The sequence below is a fragment of the Phacochoerus africanus genome, chromosome 6, assembly GCF_016906955.1.
Source record: "Phacochoerus africanus isolate WHEZ1 chromosome 6, ROS_Pafr_v1, whole genome shotgun sequence".
Lineage (NCBI taxonomy): Eukaryota > Metazoa > Chordata > Mammalia > Artiodactyla > Suidae > Phacochoerus > Phacochoerus africanus.
In genome coordinates, this window is record NC_062549.1 from 78,832,614 (window position 1) to 78,858,501 (window position 25,888).

The 25,888-nt window shown below is 43.2% G+C and overlaps 1 protein-coding gene across 6 annotated transcripts in view; it reads right to left on the reverse strand.

Moving 5' to 3' along the window:
• The window catches only part of SNTG1 (syntrophin gamma 1), a 452,524-nt gene that overhangs the window by 46,922 nt on the left and 379,714 nt on the right, over window positions 1-25,888 (reverse strand). For all 6 annotated transcript variants that reach the window (XM_047783939.1, XM_047783941.1, XM_047783938.1 and 3 more), the window contains 2 exons: window positions 1,732-1,848; window positions 561-632 (listed from right to left, as the gene is read on the reverse strand). In XM_047783939.1, coding sequence (XP_047639895.1) covers window positions 561-632; window positions 1,732-1,848 — 189 coding nt within the window. The remainder of the gene's footprint in view (window positions 1-560; window positions 633-1,731; window positions 1,849-25,888) is intronic.

Here is a 25,888-nt window from a genome sequence, read left to right on the forward strand (position 1 = left end):
TACTTGGAACTTTTTTGACTTCCCATTGGAACACCCCCGTGCATAGCACAGATATGTAATCACTCTGTAATAATTGTATGTTTGTTTCCATACCCAGAGAGGTAAACTCACCCTGAGATTAAAGATACAGATATTTACACAACCTTCCTTTGCATGGGCCTTTATATTTTCTGCATTTTCTAATTCCAAGTCTTATCCAAATTTTTCCTCTTCCATACTTTACACAGCAAACAAACAAGCAAACAAAAACTACCACGGTGATAACTGAGGTCTAAGTTAGACAGTTCCAGGTGGCCCTGCTACAGCACCCGCAGTGGGCTCTGACCAGCCCCCGGCTCCCTCCCACACGAGGACCCTGGAGGCTGGCTGAGAATCACCTAAGCAGGGGGCAAGAACCCATGCACTCCTCTGCGCTCTGGCCTCTCTCACATACTTTCGCTTTACCTCGTATTTTGCCTCCCGTCCACACATGGGTTGTCTTCAGGAACCACCCCAGGACCCCTGCCGGCTGACGAAAACCACTAGAACAATCACGACTGATCACTACCTGCTGATCCTACCTTGAGAATCTTGCACATAATCTCATAAACGGAAAATGTTTTCTCAGCTCGGGTCCAGTCCCATGTGGTCACCTTTAACAGATGAGAAAGGGGTCCATCATTTATGTCAGAAAATGAGCCCCTGTTTTTCTCTTTCCTTACAAAACACGGCGCAGGTGTGGAGCGTCCCGAGCTGCTGTTCAGCGCGCAGCGTTCCTCTGGACGTCCTCGCCCCGGGTCTCTGCCTCTCCCTCCCAGTGTCACACCCCTTCTCTGCCTCCTTCAGCCAACACTTTATGCTACATGCAAAAACGTCCCTCTGCCTGGTATCCTGATGTATTTTAAATAGCATGTTTATTCTCTGCATATAAATACTAAGTGTTCATACCTCACACATGTAACAGCTCTTGCTCCTGGTACCACCTGTTACACATGGAGGACACCAGATGCCGTATCAATGCTCCCTTTGATTTTTAAGGAAGACATAGTTTACATGAGGAAGTCACTCGAAGTTTAGAACACTGTGAGGCACCAGATGCTACAATGAAGCTGCTCACTTATCTGTGTTTGAAACACGTATTTGTCTGTCTAGTCACTATAAATTATTCAGAGAAGGGAAAATATAAAAGATAAAAATATTTGTTGTTTCCTGTCTTCCAGGCATTTTAAACTTTGTGTAGATATAGATAGTCAAGATTATAGCAAGTCTAACCTGATAATTCCAAGACTCTATGTATTATTAGACCTGTAAGTGGTCAGTATGGCATGTACTATTTCTATTCAATAAACATTTATTGAGAATCTACTCTCACGTAAGGTATAACCTTAGGTGCGATAGGTTTCCGTACAAATTTAACATACAGCTGAATGACTAGATAGGGGATATAATAGGTTATCAAACTACTAGTTTGATCTGGACAAACCTGTGTCCTGTAGATAAACGTATTCTGCTTATCATAAATGCCTAAACAGAAATGGCTTCCAGGTTTTTCGAGGGTTATAAAGTAAATGTTTAATGCCAAGATATATATCTTTAGCCAGATACTTCCAGAAACCTTTGGATGGCTTTCTATTTTTTTTCCTGTATCTTATTTTCAAAATGTATTGCTTTATATCATTTGTTATTGCTAAACTGATGCCACTCTGTGGTGATAATATGGGGAAAGTACAGGATATTAGACAAAACACTTACTGGTGGTGCCAGAAACTTGTAAAGACACGAGCCCCTCAGGGCAAGAAATGTGGGCAGGTACACACGGTCCTGGAGGGCGTCTTGCTCGCGGGCTTCACACCAGCCCATGTAGACGATCTGCAAGGGAACGGTTCGGGTTACAGGTCAGACTCTCATGTCAGGAGGTTTCTGGGCACGTTTCATATGTTGTGCTATTTTAATGCTCTCATGAAATTATCAGATTCACTGATGCCAAACCAATATAACCACGTTTACCTTCAATATTTGAGTGTGAACCACTCCCAAGAGTTTACATTTCCATCAGCATTTATCAGCAAACAATTACCTTCACAGAACCAGCAATTAGAATGAAAGCTGATTTCTCCAGAGAAAGAGTGAACACCAGAATATGACAGAACTTAAATTCAAGGTATAAAATGAGAACAACCACCAGTCCAGAATTTCATACACAGCCAAATTATCTTCCTTTCCATGATTTAATAGTGCTGAACTATATTTAGTATGATTTTAGGTATCTGTATTTACACTGATGGATTAAGTCTGAAAGTTACAACAATGGGCCCCTGCTTTTTTTCAACTGATAAATATATTTGGAGAAGGGAAATATTTTAATTTATCGCGTATCACCAGTCTAACTTTGTGTTTACGTTTCACGGGAAAACCTTTTATCTATTTACTAGTAAGTTGTCCTCAATCTGAGAAATATTATAGGGAGCTAGATGGAGTTACATTCTGCATCACCATTAACTCAGACTCACATACACAAGTATTCAGAAGTAGATTGTACATATCTCCTGTGCTATTTGTTGCCAGAACAACTATTATGTTGAGATGCTTTTGCTTTAGGAAGTACGAATGTCTTATCTTATGATGCCAATTAATATAGTACAGTTGGCCCTTGGTATCCATAGGGTCGTACATGATGATATGATTTGTGGTTGTTTGAGTCCACAAATGGAGAATCTGCAGATGTGGAGGGCAGATGGTGGAGCTTGAGCTCCGCGGATACTGGTACCACATTGGGGCTTGGAAACAGTCCTCTGCAGATGCAGAGGGACGGCGGCGGACCCTGTGATCTGCATAATAAAAGTAGCCCTTAGACAGGAGGGGCAAAAAGTTAAACAGGTTTACACAGGTCCCTGTTAGCAATGTGAAGACGACTCTGTGGTTATTATTGACTGTTAATACTAGACACAATATGTTCTATCTTGTTTTCATGTTATAAAGAAAGTTACTTTTTTTTTTTTCCTTCAAAGGCAGACAACCTTCCAACAGAGATGACTGAGCAGATTATTTAAAACATTTGCTAAGATCGTTTATGGCAAAAATATGAAATGTATTAGATAATGAAGTTAAAAACCCAGAAACAGTCAATTAAAATTTTGGGAACATTATACCTGCTCTTAAAATGTGATTCAAAGGGTTTTTTTTTATTGCTTTCATTTCTTTTCGAATTTGCATATTGATCCTTAATTTTGTTCCATTTTGCTATTCTTGATTTTAAAATTCCCATTCATTGTCTTTGAATTAAATAAAGAAAACAGTCTCATTCACAGTAGCAACAGAGTATAAAATGCTTAGGAATAAACTTAACCGTAGAGGCAAAAACTATAAAACATTAAACAATAAAGCATGTACTCTGAAAACTATAAAACATTAATGAGAGGAATTAAAGAAGATACAGATAAATAGAAAGACATCAATGTTTATGGAGCAGAAGAATTCATATTTTAAAATATCCATAATATTTTAATCCAAGGTGACCTAGAGAGGCAATCCAATGCCTATTAAAATCCCAGTGACATCCTACAGTAATCAAAACAGTAAGACACTGGCGGAAACGTGGATGCAGACTCTAACGGAACAGAACAGAGGATCCAGAAAGAAACTTGTGCATGTGGTTAACTCGTCCCTGACAAAGATGCCAAGAGCATATGCTGGGGCAAGGACAGTCACTTCAATAGATGGTGTTGGGAGAAATGAACATCCACATGCAGAAGGATGAAATGGGACCTTTATCTCACACCATATACAAAATCAATTCAGTGAATTACAGACATAAACATAAGACCTAAAACCATCAAACTACAAGAGATGCAATTTAAAAACACTGAATTTCCTGCATATCATCTTCCAGAGTGGCTGCAATTAAAATGACAGAAAATGTCAAATTTTGATGAGGGCGTGTAGAAACGTAGAAGCTCATATACAGCTGCTGAGGCTTTGATCCTTCTAATAAACTCAACCCAGTGTGGGCACCTGTGCCCTGGGGCACACACATGAAAAGTTTTCTTGTAGTTGTTGATTTTATTATTGTCGTTAGTCCCAACCACATACAAACGGCTTAAAGATTAATAAATCCTGTGTCCTCCAGTAGATTCTGAGGATGAATAGTGACAATCTGTGCTGCTGTAAGGAATGCGTTCTTAGTTGGAAAGTGCTATAGTAAAGCAAGACAACTGTTAGCCAAACTGTCAGGACTCTAGTTACCTTAGAGGCAAGGAAGCCGGTTGTGAGCGGGGAGGAAGACACTGTGGGAGCCAGTTGCTGCCTGTTCCGTTTTTCTGATCTAGCTTGTGCTATAATACACATTGCGTGCTATTTTAAAAGTGAGGCTGGAATGCCCATGATGGTGCAGTGGGTTAAGAACCCAACATAGTATCTGGCAGGATTAGGGCTCGATCCCTGGCCCCGCTCAGTGGGTTAAGGATCCGGCGTTGCTGTGAGCTGTGCTGTAGGTCGCAGACATGGCTCGCATCTGGCATTGCTGTGGCTGTGGTGTAGGCTGGCAGCTATAACTCCAATTTGACTCCTAGCCTGGGAACTTCCATATGCTGCAGGTGCAGCCCTAAAAAGACAAAAAGGAAAAAAAAAAAAAAGAGAGAGAATAGAGTGGTACACTTATTCATAAGAAGGAACTGCTTGAGCTTCCTAAGACTGGTTTGCTGTCTCTTCCCACCATTATAATTAGTCGGAAGCTGAAATACTAAGTTTGAGATACTAATATTTTTCAAGAATTATCATTGAATACTATTTTATTCTTTTGAACTGAGTGTAGCTTTGAGAAATGAGCTGAGGACATGGCTAATAAAAATCAGATTATGGGATCTTCAGCCCTGCTCTCCAGGTCAAAGACTGACCCTACTGTTTTCTATGCCACAGAAAAGGTCTGTCCCCAGTTCTGGAGACAGGTCAAAAGGCACGTTTTGTTTTTCATCATTACTGTGACTGTTGTGAAATAATTATATGGTTGAGGAGACATAATGCGTTTTCAATAAATTCTTCCTACACTTGTCACAGCAAGTAATAACTCTAAAGAAAAATTGTATCACTTAATCTTACTTTAAAAAGTAACATATGAAGAATATAGGCTTAAAGATATTTCAGGCAGAACATTTTTGAAGCAAGTAGAATTAAAGGAAATAGTTTTCCAAACACATAAAAGGAAAAGAAAACCGCCGACCATGTCGTACACTCTTTAGATAAATATTTAGGAAGATTGCCTATTTCCTCAGCTTTATCGAGGTATGAACTAACAAATAAAAATGTAAGATATTAAGGTGATTAGATATACACATGTATTGTGAATGAATTCTTCCCATCTCGTTAACACATCCATCATCATACATATTTATACATAAATATATATACATATATAGGTGAGAACACTTAAGTCCTAATATCCCAGCAAATTTTAAATCTACTATGCAGTGTTATCTAGCAGTCACTACATTAGGCATTTTGTCCTCAGGCCTCATTCATCTCACACCTGAAATTCCCACCCTGTACCAATCTCTCCCCATTTCCTCCACCCCCGTCTGCTGGCAACCACTTTCTACCCTGTTTCTGTGAGTTTGACTTTATTTTTTATTCTGCGCATAAGTGACACTGTGCATTCATTGTATTTCTCTTTCAACATAACACCATTCAGTGCCATCTGTGTTGTCACACATGGAGGGATTTCCTTCATGTTCTTGGCCAAATAATGTTACAAATGCACATCTGTACCTCTTGTCTTCTTTATCCATTACTCTGTTGACAGTCTATTTCCATATTTGGTTGTTATCAATAATACTCCATTGACATGGGAGGGTAAACATTTTTTCAAAATCCTGTTTTCATTTCCTTTGAAAACAGACCCAGGAGTGGGGCTGCTGGGTCACATGTTCGCTCTAGTCTTAGTTTTGGAGGAGCCTCCATCCTGTTCCTCGTGGTGGCTGCACCAGTTCCCTTCCCCACGCAGTGCGCAATGGTTCGTTTTCTTCACATCCTCAGCAATGCTTATTATTTCTTATCTTTTGATAATAACCATGATCACAAGAGTGAGGTGATATCATTTGTTTTTCTTTTTTGGCTTTTTAGGGTCGCACTGGAGGCATATGGAAGTTCCCAGGCTAAGGGTTGAATTGGAGCTGCAGCTGGTGGCTTACACCACAGCCACAGCAACACCAGATCCCAGCCACGTCTGTGACCTACACCACAGCTCACAGCAACGCCGGATCCTTAACCCACTGAGCAACGTCAGGGATCAAACCCGCATTCTCACAGAGACTATGTCAGGTCCTTAACCTGCTGAGCCACAGTGGACACTCCTCATTGTAGTTTTGATTTGCATAGACTTGCTGAACTATTTTAAATGACACATTTAAAACACGTGAAAACGCATGAAAATAGGCCCTATATGTGACAGCTGTGCTGCACAGTAACATTTTACTCTTTCATTTTTTGTAATTTTCTGTTACCTTATTTTTCCTGTTTTAAACAGACTTTATTCTTTAGAGCAGCTTCAGGTTCAGATCATGACTGTGTGGAGGGTGCGGAGGTTGGCTGCAGGCCCCCAGCCCTGACGAGGAGCTGTCTTTGTACCTCCCCCGCTATCAACATCCTCCACCAGATGGTACCCTTGTTACAACTGCCAACCTACAGGCACATCATCACCCGAATCTGTACACTACATTATGGTTCACTCTCGGTGTCGCGCACTCTATAGGTTTTAACACAGGTATGGTGACATGCACCCGCCAACAGGGTATCACACAGAATAATTTCACTGCCTTAAAAATTCTCTCAGCCTATTCATCCCTTCCTACTCAAACCCTAGAAGCCAATGATCCTTCTACTCTTTCCCTAATTGTGCCTTTTCCAGAATGGCTATAGCTGGAATCATAGAGTGTGTGGCTTTTTCAGATTGACTTCCTTCACTTAGGAATGCATGTTTAAGTCTCATCCATGTCTTTCCATGGCTTGAGAGCTCATTTCTTTTTAGCACTGGATAGTGTCCTCTTGCCTGCAGTACCTCAGGTTGTTTAATCTTTAACCTACAGAGGCCAACTTGCTTGCTTTCAAGTTTGGGCCATTACAAATAAAAGTGCTACACACAATAACGTAGTGTCTTTTTGTGTGGACAAAGGTTTTCAACTAACTCAGGTAAATACCAAGAAGTGTGGCTGCTGAAATGCATGGTAAAAGTACACTTAATTTTGTAAGAAATCACCAAGCTATTTTCCAAAGTGGCTGCACCCCCTGCACTCCCATGGCAGTGACTAGCGTTCCTGTGGCTCCACGCTCCCACCAGCATTTGCGATGTCAGTGTTCTGGATGCTGGCTGTTCTAATCAGCTGCAGTGGGGCCTCACTGCTCTTCAGTTTGCATCTCCCCGATGACACTGAGGTGCAGCATCTTTCCGTATGTTTAGTTGCCATCCATCATTTTTGGTGAGATATCTATTAATGTCTATTAATAGGTATCTATTAATGTCTTTGGCCCATTTTTAAATAGAGGTTTTTATTTTCTTACTGTTGAATTTCAAAAGTTCTTTGTATATTTTGGATAATAGTCCTTTGTTAAATGTGTGTTCTGCAAATATTTTCTCCCAATCTGTGGCTTGTCTTCTCATTCTATTGCGATTATCTTTCACAGAGCAAAGGTTTTACTTTTTCTTTTTTTTTCTTTTTTTTTTTTTTTTTTGCTTTTTAGAGCCGTACCCGTGGCATATGGAGGTTTCCAGGCTAGGGGTCGAATCAGAGCTACAGCTGCCAGCCTATACCACAGCCACAGCAACAGAGGACCTGAGCCATGTCTGCGACCTACACCCCAGCTCACAGCAATGTTGGATCCTTAAGCCACTGAGTAAGACCAGGGATTGAACCCAAATCCTCATGGATACCAGTCGGATTCTTTTCCGTCGTGCCACAACAGGAACTCCCAAAGGTTTTACTTTTAATGGAGGTCAGTTTAGTAATGATTTCTTTCACAGATCGTGCTTTTGGTATTGCATCTAAAATGTCACCGGAGCCAAGGTCATCTTGATTTTCTCCTATGCTGTCTTCTAGGAGTTTTAGAGTTTTGCATTTTACATTTTGGACTGTGATCCTTTTAGAGCTACTTTTGTAAAGGGTACAAATTCTGTGTCCAGGTCCACTTTTTTGGCATGTGGCTGGATGTCATGTCCAGTCGTTCCAGCACAATTTGTTGACAAGACTGGCTTTGCCCCACTGTACTGCCTTCACTCCTTTGTCCAAGTTCAGGTGATGATAAGTCTGGGCTCTTCGTTCTGTTGCACTGATCTGTCTGTTTATTCTCCCACAGCACTGCACTGCCTTGGCTGCTGCAGCTTCGTAGTAAAGTGTGAAGCCGGTTGGTATTTAGACTTTTGAAAGTGTACATTTGCATATCACGTCAGCCATCCTGGGTCTTCTGCTGCTTCCTAGAAACCTTAGAATCAGTATGTCGGAACCCGCACAACAACACACTGCCATCTCGATTGGCACTGGCCGCGTTTAGTGACAGTCCTTCTTACATATGCACCCCTAGGGCTCTGGGGGGAGCAAAAGGGAGAAGGAGGTATTCAGGAGGATGCAATGTAGCAAGTAACAACATCTTCATAAGCGAGAATTAAAAGGAAGCAAACAGTAAACTCTTGGAGCATAATAACTGTAGCACACTGCGTCCTTCACATTTCCTGCCAAGTGTCCACCAAGCTGTCTTTCACTTTTTCCTCAGCCAGAGTGAAGATAGAGGGACAGAGAGACAGGCAGACTGGCCTCCCTGTGCTAGTGTGGTCCTTGGTTCCTCAGCATCAGTGACTCTGGCTCTTGATGGAAATGCAAATTCTCCTGCTCCATCCCAGATGCACACACTCAGTCAGAAGCCTGGCTGGGACCCTCCCGCAAAGGCTGACCCCACCTCAACTTTTACCCTGTTTCCCCCTAGGTCAGGGAGCCAACCATCTAGCTATGTCACAACCTCAGCAGCTGGTGAGGCTGTGTATCACGGAGAACGGTGTTTGTTACTCAGGACAGAGAAGCCGTGGGAAAGAACTCTAGGGCAGATGACCCGTGAACAGCACAGGTTAAACGGTGGCAGTCCAGCTTTACGCTGATTTCTTCACAACAGTAAACAATACACGCCTGTGTGACCCTGGAGGGTTGGGTGGCTAAGTCCACAGATGTGGGGCTGCATTTATGGAGGAACCGTGGATACCGAGGGCCAACCATGAAGTTATATGCAGATTTTCCACTGCTATACGGTCGGTGAGCGCCCCTAACCCCACATTGTTCAAGGTCAGCTGTACGTGAAAGGCAAAAAGAGACGCTGGGTTTTGGTAAATGGAGTCTTCTCAAACACAGCAGTGTGGACAAGCTCGTCGACCAACACTACTCCCAGGAACAGTGGGGGATAAAAGAGGCAAAAACCCAAAATGAGGATACAACCGTTTAAGAGGGTGTTTCAATGTTACCAAGTAGCTCAAAGACAGAAGCAGCCCAGCCCAAGTGAAAGAAAAGCCCTTCAGGGCCACTTCCCACTGTAGGCTCTGGCCCTCGTAAACCCGGTTCTCAGGCCTGAGAGGCTGGGTCCCAGTAGATTCAAAGGTTTAAGCAATGCATGTTGGATTTCAGTTCCCTCCAAGAAAAACCTCAGTAGGATGCAACATCAGAATAAGACGAAACAATGAACAGGCCAGGCCTCCTAAGATTGGAGCCTAGTTCACAAACACTATGTCCTGACTGGGACTAACTTGTACTTCTGATTTTATTTTGCCAGAAATAAAAGTAAACCCTCTCTGGAGTTCCTGTCCTGGCTCAGTGGTTAATGAATCCGACTAGGAACCATGAGATTGTGGGTTCGATCCCTGGCCTTGCTCAGTGTGTTAAGGATCCAGTGTTGCCGTGAGCTGTGGTGTAGGTCGCAGATGCAACTCGGATCCCGAGTTGCTGTGGCTGTGGTGTAGGCTCTGATTCGACCTCTAGCCTGGAAACCTCCATGTGCCGTGGGAGTGGCCCCAGAAAAGGCAAAAAGACAGAAAGGAAAAAAAAAAAAGTAAACCCTCTCTGGAGGAAGATCACATACTTTGGAGCCTGAAGTCACATGCATGATTGTTATATGCAACATTCACCCTATCTGTGATACTGAGAAGCCATACAAGGAGGCAGAAGTAAATAGAATTCAGAAAACCAGGAGATAAAATGGACAATGGAAACATACACTGGGAGATTCAGATTGGGGGGGTATCAGGGATTCAGAGTTTAAAATCTGAAGTTCCTCAATATCTTCAAAATTTAGATGACAGGTTCAAAAATGATATTAGGTAAATGGAAACTCTGAAGAATAAGAAAACACATACCCAGAAATAAAAATGGAGTCACTGACACCCGAACTCAGGGTCAGGTCCTGTAGGGTTTATATGACGCTGAAGTGAGGAGCAGGGAACTGAGTGGGTTTAAAGCCACACACAAAGGCAGCATAGCAATCAGCTGCACTTCTGTATTAAAAAGACCATTTTCTGCCCTCTGAGTGTGTGTGCACGTCCACATGTATGTACATGGCTGATCGGCAGCAGTTTAGATATCTCCCAAGCTCTCCATGGCCTAAGATGCCTGGAGAGGCCAGAGAACAAGAATCCTCACGGAACTCCTTACCCCGCACGATCTCAGAACTCATCTCAAATTCCTAAACCAAGGGAGCAGAGGTGCGTGTGTCCCAGGTCACAGCTATCTTTCCATTCCCTCTGGCCTTTAATTCAGAGACACCCATGGCACCTAAGAGATTCACGTCTGCTTTTGACCTTGTCTTGACTGACACGAGCCTGCCCGCTGACGATGCTGCTCGGCCATGACAACCACTGAGCCTCTCGCCTGCGTTCTCCCTCGGTCTCCCCTGCTGTTACCCCCCGGGCCTGAGCCTGGACCACCTTCTAATTCAGCAGCATCCCATCTCCTAGCCTCCTGATCAGTGTCACCCTCTCAGGAACTGAAACAGGCCAGACTATGTCCCATCATATACTTCAAGTTCTACCCCCTGAGAGCAGGAGGCCAGCCTTCTTCCCCTCTGCAGGGTAGCAATCAACCCCTCTCTCCCTTCCTTTTAGGAAAGACCCCTTCCCCCAACCTCCCCGTCACCAGTAGTCACCTGTTCTTCCATGATTGTTTCACTGATTGGTTTTAATTTTGTAGCGCTTTTACAAATGTTTACTGTGTTAATTCTTCTCCAGGAGAAATCTTAATAAAATGATTGCATGGAGAGCTTTAAATGTGAAAAGTTACAAAGTGAGCTGAATGTCTCCTGAGAGTATGGGAGAAGCAGAAGCAACTAGTCTTCACTTTGGGGAAGGGCACATGGTTGTGAGTTTACAAATGAACCGACTGTCACGAACACATCAGCCTACCGCTCCTTGCTCTCCTGCGGCCGCTGCCCTGAAAACCCTGCTGACACAGCCATTCCTGGGGCAGCACAGAGCTCCTGGCACGGGGACCGCGGCGATTTCCTGATTTGTCACCACAAATGGCTGTGTAAAGGCTCCTTTCAAGACACTGAAATTTAGCAGCTTGGAACACTGCAGGGTATTTTGGAAAGTAGCAGCCAGGAAAGAAAAAGCGACAGCAGAGCTGGCCCAAGAAAACAGGTGGAGGTGGCTGCAGGGCAGGAGTGCCTGCAGGCCACTGGTTTCTGGCCACTCGGGTCCTGTTCACACTGTTTTTCCTGGGCTGGCTTTGCTCTGACAATCATAAAATACGTCTGGGCCACCCTGGCTGTGTGTGTGTGTGTGTGTGTGTGTACACATATCATATTGTTTTACTCTTTCATTGTGAATATATATGTATATATATTTGTGAATTATGTTATAAATGTGTTTTTTGCTGAGATGCATCAGGTACAGGGACGTTGCGTGTATAAAGGCTTCCGTGTATAAAGGGAACCTTTCTGATGACTGGTGACCTGAGCATTTTCCTCTCCACACTCTAAAATTCGGACACTTCATTCAAGCCTCTTCCACAAACATCTGGGAAACTGCAGTGAACTAAATACACACTGAAATAACACAACTTAGATTCCACTTTGTAAGACTGAGAATGAAAAGGGGAAAAAGTAAAACTACTTTATGTGAAAACTGCAAGAGAAACGAGGTGAATGAACCAGGGAGGAAGGTGGGAAGTGCTGGCATTTTCCTTGAGGTGTCCTGAAGGCCTCCCAGAGGGAGCTTTTGAGGGTGGGTGTGAAGGACCAGAGGCCCCCGCCCCCTCCCCCGAAGAGCCTTAAAGCTGAGGGACCACCACAGCACAGGCGGGCGGGTGGGCGCCTGCAGAACCACCTGGGGGCTGGGAGGCTGGGAGGGAAGAGCTGAAAATGAGCTCATCGCCTGCACCTCTGCTGCACGTGCCTCAGCCGCCGCGTCCTTTGGATGGCAGAGCAGAACTGAAATTGTGCTTGGGTGTGTGCGTGTGTGCAGAGAGGGAGAGAAGATGAAGGGACAAAGCTTGGGAACAAGCATGGGGCCTGTGTCTCTCCAGGTTTGGTAGAACGAAGAGCCAGAGAAAGGGTGAGGCACGGTTTGTAAGAACTCCAGGATCCTACAGTTCTCCATGGAAACTCAGGAAGCACAGAGAGGCCCAAAGCGTGCAGATTCTGAGAAGGGGTGGAGGCAGAGATTGAGGGAGGAAGGACTGGCAGGTGACTGGCCCTGCCTGGTCCCTGTGGACCATTCACCCCTACGCACGCTCTGCGTAGCAGGTGAGAGGGAGTAAGATCCTGGAGTAGAAAGAGCACAAACTAGGAAAGGCCACCCTCAGCCCAGGTGCTGCAGTGGGACCCCTTTTGGCCTCTGCACCTCCACCCGCCCCCACTAAAGCTTTCCTCACCCCAGCTAATGAATCCTGTTATTTAAGTTTTCAGTATTTGCTTCTGGGTGGCTAATCAACTTCTCAAGCAATTTGCCAAACCTGTTTGTGGGGGTGAGACTAAAACATGCTCAAACCCACAATGAAGCTTCAGGACAGGAGGACACAGCATGAGGCTTGGCGGTGACAAGTGAAATCCTTAATTAACACTTTGCTGCTAAACACTCATGGAGAAAGGAAAGTCATTGGAATGGTGAGTGGAAAAGGTCAAAAGTCTCACCTCATCATTACAACCTAAGAGATAGGTTTGTTGATAGCTACAGGTTTCAGCTTATAAATATTCAGGCCTGGGGTTTAACTGATTCTCTGAATATAAGTATTTCTTTAAATATGTATTACTTTAAGTATTACTTTAAATATGCATGGTGGCATTTTTGCTATTAATATGTATAACTCTGCAAATAGGACACTGTAAGCATGATTTTAGAGGATTCTGTTGGGATCAAAAAACATGTTTCAGTAACCTAAGCTATTGTGTATTGAAATTAATATAGAAGTAATAAAATCAAATCACATTTCCTATCATTCATTTTAATTTCATTTGCTATACTGCCATTATAACTTTTCCTACTGAATAATTTCAGAAGGAAAAAAAGTTCCACATATAAAAGCAGTTTATGAAAGGAATCAGATTCCCAAAAATTAGAGCACTTTGAGTGAAGCTGGGCCTAATTTCCTATTGTGATAAAAGCCAATGACCACAGGACCACTGCGGAAATAAATCAGCTATTGAAAAGCATTTCAGTCACTAACAGATATTTTCTAATAGTATAATTAGTTCCTTGTTCTATCAAACTTTAAATTATATTTTCATTTAGTGTATTTTTAGATTCTACTTTAGCATAAATAATACATTTTCCCTAATACCAGGCTGTAGTTAAGGTTTTTTACAGTTGAAATGAAGTTATAAAAACTCCAATCATGGAATAGATAAAAACAAACAATAACAACAAGTATTTTTCAGCCATTTGAGCATAAAAGTGGGTTTTTCTCCCCTAATTTCAATTAACCAAATCAATCATGAATCTCGATCTGGATAGAGGTAATCTACACACATAATCAATATTTATGACTTCGTAGACATCTCATAGTATTTTGCTTCTGTAGAAAAACTGTTACTGTCACAGCACACTCTACCCTAAACTCCAACTTTATCAAACAAATTGTCAATATTGAAAAGCTAAAACTAAACTAAACCTATAACTAAATGGAAAACTTGAGCGGGTTTCTTCTGATGGGAAGAACGTCCACTGAGATGTCCAGCGGCCACGTCCATCCTGGAGCAGAGAGGTATTTGCAGAATCTCAAGAAGAGTCTCAAGAACAGCTCAGTGTCTCAAGAGCAATGGCTTTTCCTCCTCCTCCGAGGACCTCTGTACCATGTGAGGTGTTTTCTACTAAGACAGCAGAGGGCGGATGCGGTCCTGCTCCACCTGATTCCCCGCGGTACCCAGAGTTCTGTAGAAAATTGTTGGAACTCGGCTTCTTGTTTTCTCTCTCAGAAACCACAGCAGGAGAGAGTGAGAGCAATCCATATTGTTCCATGATACCTTTGGACCCACGCTAACTTATAGAGAATTACAGATTTGGTACTAGAGAGTGGCATTTCATTTTCAGATACCGAAGTCTGCATTCGTTTCCTAATATAAAATATAAAAGTTACCCCAAGCTTGGTGGCTTTACCACAGCAGACATTTACCGCACAGGGCTCTGGGGGTCAGGCATCTACAGCAGGTCTCGCTGAGCCAGACGTGAGGTGCCAGCAGGGTGGGTTCCCTTCCAGGAGGAAGCACTTCCTGCCTTGTCCAGCTTACAGATGCTGCTTGTCTTCCTCATCTCATGACCCCTCCCTCCGCCCTCCAGCTGGCAGGGAGCACCTGTGCCCATGGCCGTGGTCCTGTAATTTCTTTCTCTCTCAGGTACTCACCTTAGCCTGAAAGGGTTCTCTGCTTCTAAGAGAAAACCAAGGTAATACAAGACAATGTCCCCATCTCAACGCCCTCCACCAGAATTCCATAAAGTCCTTTTTTCCATGGGGGATGACAAATTCACAAGTGCCAGAAATTCGGATATGACACATCTTTGGAGGCCATTATTCTCTCTCTCTCACATTATTGGCGCTGTTTTGAAAGCCATGCAGGAAATCAATGTGTGCAGAAACTTATCCTTGATACTCAAGGGAATATTTCAAAGACAATTGCACTATTTTATTTTTAATTAGCTCTTGCATCTTAAAATACTTTAATTAGACAATAAATTAATATCTAGATAGTCAGACTTGAATACTCTCTTTGGAAAATGAAATAAATCCCGTGTTGAGATGACTATTTTAAATTTGTTAGCGAATAATCCAAATTGGATCCTGGGCTGTTTTATCATATCTCTTCCCTTTGTCAGAAAGAGAGGGCGCCCAATTCTGCATCCTGCTTGGATCTGTCATTGTATTAAGTGCTGGGGTGAAATAAGATTTGTGAAACCTGACCTTGGGAAAGTCATTTAACCGAGACTATATGCTAAGCTCCTCCAAAATAAGGATGAATGATTTATTTTGGACCATCAAAACCTAAAAAAGTTGCGCTTATAGAGATAACAGGAAGAAAACACATTGAGCAGAATTAACCTTTTAAGGTCTTTCTCTGTGTAAAATGAGAAAACTAAACTCAAGAATTTATAAAGCCAACTCTATATTAAAGACTTCATAGTTGTAATGAAATTGACTTCATAATAGAAACTTTTATTCATGATAAGACACCCTGAGCCCAGGGCAAGCAGGGCTAAAATGCTAAGACTTAGAGATAAATTTAGGTGTTCCAGGACACGGGTAGCTTTTCTGGGGGACAGATGTGAGGCTGGCAGCTGGAAGTGAACAGGGCTGCCCCACCCGAAGTTCAGCTGGAAATGCCCCATGGTGCTGGATTCCGGAGCCTGGGTCTCTAATCAGCCACCCAGTCTTCAGCCTGGAGCCACCTCGCAACTTGCTCCTCATTAGCAGAAATGGCCCCGTCTGCTGCTGATGTGCACGGCCTCCTCTCAGATCTAATTAATCATCCGTGAGGATCTCATTCTTCTACCAAAAAGCAATGTTCTCTCACCGTCTCATCCTCATTGCAAACCAGGAAGGGTCTGGGATTTTGCAGGCTCCTAAATTGGCACATCCCGGGCTTATGGATACTGGCAGAGGACGCCATGGCCTTGGGCCAGAGACTAAGGCCTTCATCGTCCTGGCCTGGCAAACGTCATGAGCATCAGCATGTTTGAGGAGCTGCGTCTGCACACAGTGGGTGGTGTTACAGGAGAAGCCCCGAGTTTAGGGAGCTGGACCTTTTACAGCAGCAGTGGGCACGGTGCCCCTTTGCTCCGGAGAGAGACATTGTCTCTACTGCCAAGGCTTTCAGAGGAAAGGGCTGAAGAGAAGCAGCATCTCCACTGCTAAGCCTGCTTTCTCCAAGGACAGCCTTGAAAAAATAGTCTGAAGCAAAATGTTTCTGCTCACAAGACATGCAAAAGTGCCAAGGGGCTGGAGAGAAACATCTCCCAGGGCAGGCACCTTTCCGATGGTGCTCTTGTTCCCACTCCTGTGGTCTGGAGGGTCTCTTTCTGTGACTCTTCTGAGGAGACATGAAACGGGCTGCAGCCCTTGCTCTGAAGATGCGGTTCCCTCCTGTCACTGGGTCCCCCGGATGCAGACACAACCACCGCTTTCCCTTAGACATCAGCTTCCTGGCCTCCATTAGCATGGAAAGACCCCTGCCCTTGCTGATCGGTCCGGCCAGTCCTGTTCACCTGGGAAGCTGCCCTTCTCGGGCCTCTGCAGACGCGAAGCTCAGCCCATGCGCAGGGCTGACTGGACTTTGGGATTCTCCCTCTGACAGCCCGCCTGCTTCTCCCCAGGGAGACCTCGCTTCTCATCCTAACTTTTCACTCTGAGCCCAGCCTATGCCTTCATGTTTCAGCATGTGTCCTTCTGCCCCGGCTCTGGCGTCTCAGTGACATTTGTCTTACTCTCATGGGTTCAGTGTCCTCCACCTGGTAGGACAGCTGCCAGCCTCCTCCCGCAGGGCCTATAGGTGAACACACGTGGCCTCCTCGACCTCCATCCACCACATACACACAATTTCCTTTCGAATATGCAGTCTTCACTTTTTTAGCTTTGGGTTCGTACGCATTCTACTGGCTTTATAATATTTGGCTCACAATTATACATGACCTCACTCTTTTACTTACTATTTCATGATAAAGCACACAAAAATATCTTTCTTTTCTTTTTTTTTTTGTCTTTTTGCTATTTCTTGGGCCGCTCCTGTGGCATATGGAGGTCCCAGGGTAGGAGTCGAATCAGAGCTGTAGCCATCGGCCTACGGCACAGCCACAGCAACATGGGGATCCGAGCTACATCTGCAACCTACACCACAGCTCACGGCAGCGCTGGATCGTTAACCCACTGAGCAATGGCAGGGACTGAACCCGCAACCTCATGGTTTCTAGTCAGATTCGTTAACCACTGCACCACGATGAGAACTCCTCTTTCTTAAATTAGTAAAAGATAATAAAGTATCAGACACGCTATTTATCATCTTATAACATATCCCCCCTTCCCAAGCTTACACCTACCTTTTATAACTAGAATCTAACTATATATATGTGTGTGTGTGTTATATATATGTATGTTGTATACTTCATATATATATATATATATATATATATAAAATGTAATGGACAGTTTTGCATTTCGAGCTGTTTTGCTCTTCAGTTAATGGCATATCCCAGGCCTGTCGAAATTAACCACTGGAGAAAAATGTGTTTTCTGAACAGTGCACTATTTCTGTTTCAAGGGAGCCTGTTTAAAGTATTTCTTAATGATGAAACATTTAACATATTAGTCATATCATCTGGGTTATACCTTAAGGATTCAAACAGCATTAAAAATGAATCCAGTAAAATACAGCAACGCAGGCACTGGGTTAGCGTCTCCGGCATCAAAACGGGAGGGAAGAGAATTCTGGCACTAAAGCAAGTTCCGCAGTGCAGGAGCCACGGAGCACAGCGTCAAGCCATTAAACCCCAAATGGGATGAATGGATCTCTTATGAACGTTCTTACTGTGCTTTTTTGCGGCATGAATCACTTAAATCTTCTTTCACGGATCAGGGTAAAAGAATTACACCATTTGGTCAATTAAATCACAGTTAAGGAAGTGATAAAGGAAGCAAAAAGAGTGGTTGTTCCATCCACATATATTTAAAAACATAAACCTTCTCCTCAGCGGGGCTTACCCTTCCTTAGCCTGTGCTAATTTGCCCATTTATATTAATCACCCCCTTGAACAAAACTTTTGGTTATGGAGGGGTCAGAGCCACTCATCATTAATTTGCTAAAGTCTACAAAAGGTTACAAACTATCCCAAAATGGGGAAAGAATGTCACTCAGGCAACCATACAAAATGTGTTCTGCTTCAGCTAGATTCACAATGTAGTTGGGACCACGAGTGATGATTATGAAGAAAAGGACGTTAAAGAAAATGCGTTAACTTTGAAACTATGTGTGTACTGTACCATGAGGAAATAGACCTCTGCGTTTCCCAGTGCTCTTGTAAAAAGCCCTAGCTCTTGAGACAAGGAAAGGCACAAGAAGGCTGGAATGTCTGTCTTTATTTTTACTCGAAACATTTTCCTTTTTCCATACCTTGAGAATGAGATCCATAGCTATTTTTCTAGTTAACTGCCCTGATCTACACTGAACGGATAATAAAACTTGCATTATTTCCCAGAAAGCCTGGGTAGTTATAGCCCAGACAGGCCCTGGCTGAGGTCGCAGTGCCAGGGAGACTGACTTACTCTCTCCCCAGACATATTCTTGTTCAAAGAAGGAGGCCTGGAGCATCCAAACCTGAGTCACACAATCCGGAGACACCTGGGGTCCATCCGGCCCTTAGTGAGGCTCCTACACCAGCTTGTGAAAAGCTAGACTCTGTGCGGCACTGTCTCCATTAGCTTTCCCACAACATTCATAGTGGAGAATTGTATTACTGTAGCAGAAACAGGCATTTTTACGGGTTGCTTATATTTTATCTCAAAGCAAACTGTAGCTACAGAGTAAAAAATAAAATCCATCCATGCTTTTCACACACTACGAGAGAAAAAGAAAAAAACCAAAAAGCAGGAGTTCCCGCTGTGGTGAAACAGGATGGGTAGTGTCTCTGCAGTGCCAGGACACAGGTTCAATCCCCAGCCCAACACAGTGGGTTAAAGGACCTGGCTTTGCCACAGCTGTGGTGTAGGTTGCAAATGCAGCTCAGATCTGATCTCTGGCCCAGTAACTCCATATGCCGTGAGGCGTCCAGAAAACAAAAGAAATGAAAACCAAACAAAGGGCAGGCAGAGACCCAGGTCTCCTTCCATCCCGCCTCCAAAGGGCAGGCTGTCCCTCCTTTGGGGTGGGGCATAGGGGTTTCGTGCCCGCCACCCCTCCGGGTGGAGCTGGCACTCAGTGGAAAACGCCCTGATTCTCATCACCTGCCCTGCAGATCTAGGTCTGGGTCACTGACACGGATGTGATTTTGGCTGTAGATCTCATCAGAGAATCAACAGGGAACTTTTTTCCATCATCAGGAGCCCTACGTTCCTGCAACATTTTTATATATCAAGCACCTAACCTTGTGAGTGGAGCAGCGTCTCCGACGCTCTGCGGTTCTTGACAAAGCTGGTGTATTTACTATATGCCAGACACAGTGCTGTGCTCCTGACACCTATTACATCACATCAGACTTTCCAACAGCTCATTTATAGAGACGGCGAGGAGAAGACAAGGCTTAGGGGGGCTGCCAAGGGCACTCACCCAGTGAGTGTGGAGATAAGAAGGGGGTTCCTGACTCCAGCCCTCGGTTAGGATCATGCTGCCTGTATCATCACACACAGCACTGGCCAGGACTGGAAGCTCAAAGCTTTTATTAAAAGCCTAAATTGACTTACTCCACCCCCTTGCTCTCTTTTAAGGAGGCTTAATTTACTTTGTCATCCAATTATAGTAAGACACAGACATGGACATTAATTAAGATTTCAAGCCTCATCTTATACCTCGTAACCTTGCATATATATGTGTGTGTGTGTATATAGATATGAAATTATATAAGTAATTTAAACCTTTCACAAACCCCTACTTAGCTTTTATCATTTTTGCTTTCTCATCAACAACATGCCTAGTGGGAACTGAATCTTGAAAATAATGACATTATTCAGACATTAGAGAAAATCAAACTATCAATTGGAAAAGCAATCAGATACTTCCCATGCTGGGCCCCGGCTGGTGGTGAGGTCACACATAGCACTGCTGTCAGAGGAGCTCTGTCAGGTATTTCCTTTGACACAGCAGCCAAGTTCCTCAGAAATGCAGATCCCAGACATTTCTGGGTGATGAAATGTGCCAGTTACAGAACAATGAATGTTAAAAAGCAGATAAAATTAGGAATTTTCCGTTTGTATCAGCACAGGATACGCCTAATCAACACCAATGGCCAATCGCTGTGTGACAGCAGATCAGGCTGAAATGAATCTCCAAGAGCAGGGGATTCCTATCTGCCTTTAAGGCTTCAGTCATTCCCTCAGGTTATAGAGATGCTTCATATCACTGATGACAGAGTTAGGTAACTTCCTGTCATGAGAGGCACAGAGGATTAGCAAATATGACATCACACACACACACACACACACACACAAGTTCAATAGCTAAAACATTGTGTTAATTATCCAGGTGTGATCAGGGAGGACTTGCTGGGTTACAACTATTTCAGGAAAGTTTCTGCACATCTCATAGAGCAGGAAAAATTTACCTCATTTGAAGAATACCCACAGAATCTCTTTAAACTTCATAAAAAATAAAGAAGATGATGAATGGACACTTATTTCAAAATAAAGAATATTTAATAGGAAACAATTGCAATCAAAATTTAAATCATGATGAAAATTTACATGGATTAAAGAAATTTGAAAAAAAAAAAAACTCTCCCACATTAAACAAGAAAAATAGGCAGAACTGAAGGCCACAGGTAAGACAGGAAGCAAAAGGGAGAAAGATGCTTCTTCTAGAGGCAGACTTAGATGTTTCATCTTTGAAGAGAAGTGGGAAAAGCTTACTTCACAGAAGTGAAGATAAAATTGAAAGATGCTGACAGCACAGACACTGCTGAAAAATTCAACCAAGACAGGAGGGCAGGGCTGAGCAAAGGAGAGAAACAAAGTGGACGTGGATGAACCAGGCAAAGGATTCAGCAGGCATGGCAAGTGTGAAGGAGAAGTCAAGGATGCCCAGGATGACACAACAGGGACCCCGAGAAGGGCAGCCAAGAGGGAAAAATGGTTTAAATGTTGAAAGAAAAAACTGCAAAATTTAAGATTATTGGATCTACCAATGAACCAGGCACACTGTGTTCTGGGAATAATTGAATCAGAAGAGTCAATCCTAAAGCCTAAGTTAACCAAGTTCCTAAACTCAAAGAAAAGGAAGGAATCTTTTGGTCAGTTAGTCTGGGTCAATAAAGAAGCCTCCTTACAGGGAAAAAATCAATTTAGCCTCAGTCACCTTGACTGAAAAAGTTAATGCAAGAAGACAGTGGAGTGGGGCTCTGAAAGGAAAAAAATGTGAACTTGCTTCCAATGCCAACAAACTATTTTTAAAAAAGGGGCAGTTTAAAAATTCTGAACATGTAGAAACAAATGGGAAAATGATTTCCCAGAGCAATTCCTATTAAAAAAAATACAAGAGGGTGAACTTCTGCCAACCAGAGAAATGAAATGAATAGAAAAACCAACATAGAATGTGCTGGGTAGTAGAAACTACATGCTCTGTAAAAAAAAAAAAGAGACAGAATTGGATTGGTAGTTATTGTTATGAAGATGATTTAAATGTTGAAAATGATTGCACTGGAGAAATCGAAGTGAAAAAAGTCGTCGGGAGTGGTTGGAGAAAGAGAATCAGCTGTAGCATGACATCCGGACTTGATCATCCATTATAACCAGTTATCTATGCAAATATATCATTTAATGATTAAAAAAAAGTAATGATGAAGGAAATTTACTAAAAATATAAAAGTAATTTATTAAAGCAGGGATATTATGAAAAGAAGAAGGAGGAAAAATGCATGCATTCTCTTATTTTTCAAATTAGGGATTCTATAGCGCATAGCTAATGAAATAGAGAATGATTGTAAATTAGAGGATTGTAGGAAGTTATAGCTTCACAACTAAAAGCAGGCACAAATGGAGTATTAAATAATACAATTTCTTTACTAAAATTAAAAAATATGATTATAGAATTAAAACACCCATAAGTAATATGAATAAATGTATCCATTAAACGATGTCTGTCTTATTAACTTACAAAGCAAAACATAACAGTGAAATATATACAAAAATCATGTTAAAGAAAGTGACTCAGTAAAGTCGTAAATAAAAGGTAAGCAAAACAAACATACAGACCAAAAGGAATAAAATACTGGAAATAAAATATGAAGTATCTGTTTATATCAGAAAAAGATAGAAAAATGGAAAAAAGCACTAAGTGAGGCTAAGAAAGGCACTTTATGATAATAAAATGTGTAATGTATCACAAATAACAAAACATCAACATCAATAATGGGAAATAAATGGGAAGGACCAGGAGAAATAAATGGAGACGTTAATTTACATTTCTCTTTCCATGACGGAGCGAGTGGATAAAACCTAAGTAATGACACAGGAGATTGTGTTCTTTCTATTCCAGGAACATATTTTAGCTAATTTCTTGACCTGAATTACATAATCTCCACTTACACTGCTGCCCGATATCTACATCAATGTCTAGTCAATACAGACCTCATAACTAATATTCTCAGAATGCCCCTGAAACACCTGGATGGACTCACAAGAGATATCTAGTAAAGGGAGGTGGTTGTGCAAAGGAAACTTAACATAATAATTGCCCTAAGTGCCAGAAGCTCTGTATATCTAGATTCACAGGTTCCTGAATCTAGAGTAATCGGAACAGATTACTCAGACGGGCAAGCTGAGCTTGAATTCTGAAATCAGGAGAGACTGTGAACAACGAAGTGACCAGCCTGGAACTGAAGGGAGCGTCTTAACCTACAGCCTGGGGGACGCTGCGTCTCTAACTCACAGCCTGGGGGACGCTGCGTCTCTAACTCACAGCCTGGGGGACCCTGGGGAGAAAGGCAGGTAGGAGGTGTCTGTTCTGTAAAAGAAGGTTTAAAAATAGTTCAATAAAATATGTACTCCTATCCCATCCCAGCTATCTGTATCATAGCTACACTTATCAGAAAACCTGGTCATTTTGACAATTTTATGACTGGATGAAAATGGAAAATAGTGATAACAACAGACTGGGAATATCAGCTAGTACTGTGTAGTAGACAAGCAGACACAGGTGCCTTTCGTCAGACTGAAACAAACTCATGTTCGTAAGGGTATTGAATGTGAAAGTGTTGGTTTACTGCTCGAACTTTAACTACGTGAGTTAGGAGTGGGGTAATGGAGGACGGCAATACTTCTTTTTTTTTTTTTTTTTGTCTTTTTAGCTATTTCTTGGGCCGCTCCCTCAGCATAGGGAGGTTCCCAGGCTAGGGGTCGAATTGGAGCTGTAGCCACTGGCCTACGCCAGAGCCACAGCAACGCGGGATCCGAGCCGCGTCTGCAACCTACACCACAGCTCACGGCAACGCCGGATCGTTAACCCACTGAGCAAGGGCAGGGACCGAACCCGCAACCTCATGGTTCCTAGTCAGATTCGTTAACCACTGCGCCACGACGGGAACTCCGGCAATACTTCTGAAAGAGAAAGCCGTCTCCTGAAAGATCACTATAAGCAGAGGACTGGTCGCCTCTGTCAGAAGTTTTGATGTTTTCCCAATATTCATCACATGTACTGCTTTCAATGAGGGAACTAAGAGACCTCTGTGATCTCCACGGTCTGTTCTACTTGGAGTGATGAACATGCAGTAATTTAGATGGAGCCACATTGTTGGGAGCCAGAATCATGCCAGTAATACCGTGTAATTCTGCTCAAAATCCTTCACCCCTGGGGTCCCCGCGTGTGAGGTGGGTTGCAGAATTTAGCACATGCATGCGATGTGGGATTACACAGGATAACGGAGGTTAAGGGCTTAGGAAAGGGCTGTGGTTACTGCTGTGACTCCGGAACCGTAGTGTAACAGGGAAACTGACCAAGTGAAAGAATGCTTGGAGAAGGTCAGTAAAAACGGTGAAGATTCTGGAAAGCAAACGCCAAAGAAAACAGCTGAAGAAGGTGAGTGTGTTCTGGTCATAGAAGAAAAGAAGAGATATGTCTTTGATTCTTCGAGTCTCCATGTGCAAGAGAGACCAAGGTTTGTATCTGCCAGAGGACCGCATGGTGTCACTGGATGGACTGTGCCTGGAACATGACCTCCTGTCATTTTTCAAGGAAACTTTTAAACAATATACTTCGCGAGTAGCAAGGACTAACGGACTTGGAAATAAAGGGAGCGAGGGGTTGGGACCTAACTCTCTTTAGCTGGAAAGGCTGTTGATGGTCAGGACAGAGGGTCGGGTTACAGAACGTGCATGGGCATCCTCGGGACCACAGTCCCACCGCCACGGGAAGGGCGACAATACGGCCTCCGTGGACTTCAGCTCAAGGCCACTGCGTTTTCTAAGAACAGAGCCACCGCGGGAGCTTCCTAAGCTGCTCTTCACCTCATTCTCTCAGAGGATTTCGAGTATCACAGCCCCTCCCTGAGTTCCTGGACTTAAAATGACCTCCAGGGCTCTTCTGCTCATCTCAGCAAAGCTGTGACCACATTTGATATGTGGCCAGATTGACCCTGACAAGAAACGGAAAGTCTTGATCTGGGAGCAGATAAAACATCCCTTTAAAGCTGTCAAATAAAGTTATCAAAGGTACCGGCTGTTATTGGTGAACAGGAGTGGTTTCTGGTAGAGCTGAAGACATACATCATCACACAAAAGGAGGGTAAACACACAGATCCTGGTGTGAGATGCTGCAATTAAAATGTGGCTGGAAAGAGGTATTTTTGAGGACAGTTTGGTGATATATAACTGTATAGGCTAAACTATATAACTATATAACTATATAACTATATAACTATATATATATATATATATATAGTTATAACCATGAACACCACCTCTGACTCAATACTTCTATTGCTAGGAATTTTCTAAGGAAATTATCAGAAACTCATGCAGGAAATTCATGCTGCCAACAACCTTGGAAAAGTTTGAGCCGGAAACTAATTCTCCCTCAGACCCTCCAGGAAGAACACGGTCCTGCTAACACCTTAGCTTCGGTCCGACATTGCCTGTGAGACTCCAGCCAACAGAACTGTACCCTGGGTTGTTTAAGCTGCTAAGTGTGTGTTAACTTACACAACCACCCTATTTTTCTACACGTATAGAAGGGAGTCTGAAGAGCGTGAATCACTGCAACTCAAGCAGAAAGGGGCTGAATCAGGGGCCCGTGCAAGGGGAAAACAATGAGGTTAGGGAGCGTTGGAAAGAGGCTCAAACCAGCTACTTCCCTTGAGCCACGTGGCATCCACTGGCCGGAGATGAAAGCAGAGAGACACACCCCCACCTGCAGCTACCAGAAATGGGCACGCCTTTTATGGAATCCAATTTTGCCACTGGTATCAAATGAATTTAAACTGTTCGTCGTATTTAAATAACATGTCTCTAGAAGCATCTCAGAGTCGCACCTGAGGCATAGAACGTGTGTGTGTGTGTGTGTGTGTGTGTGTGTGTGTCCTGCTGTCCATCACAGGCTCTTACTGAGAGCAGAGCCCCCTCATACTCCCTGATAAGAGACCCAAGCACATATAACATTCAGTCCAATTTCACAGCACAAAACGGTGCTGTACATATAGCACAGCTACTGCACCAAAATTAACAGCAACCATATGCATAAAACTGTAAACCGTATTTTCATAGCAGTTGCCTTT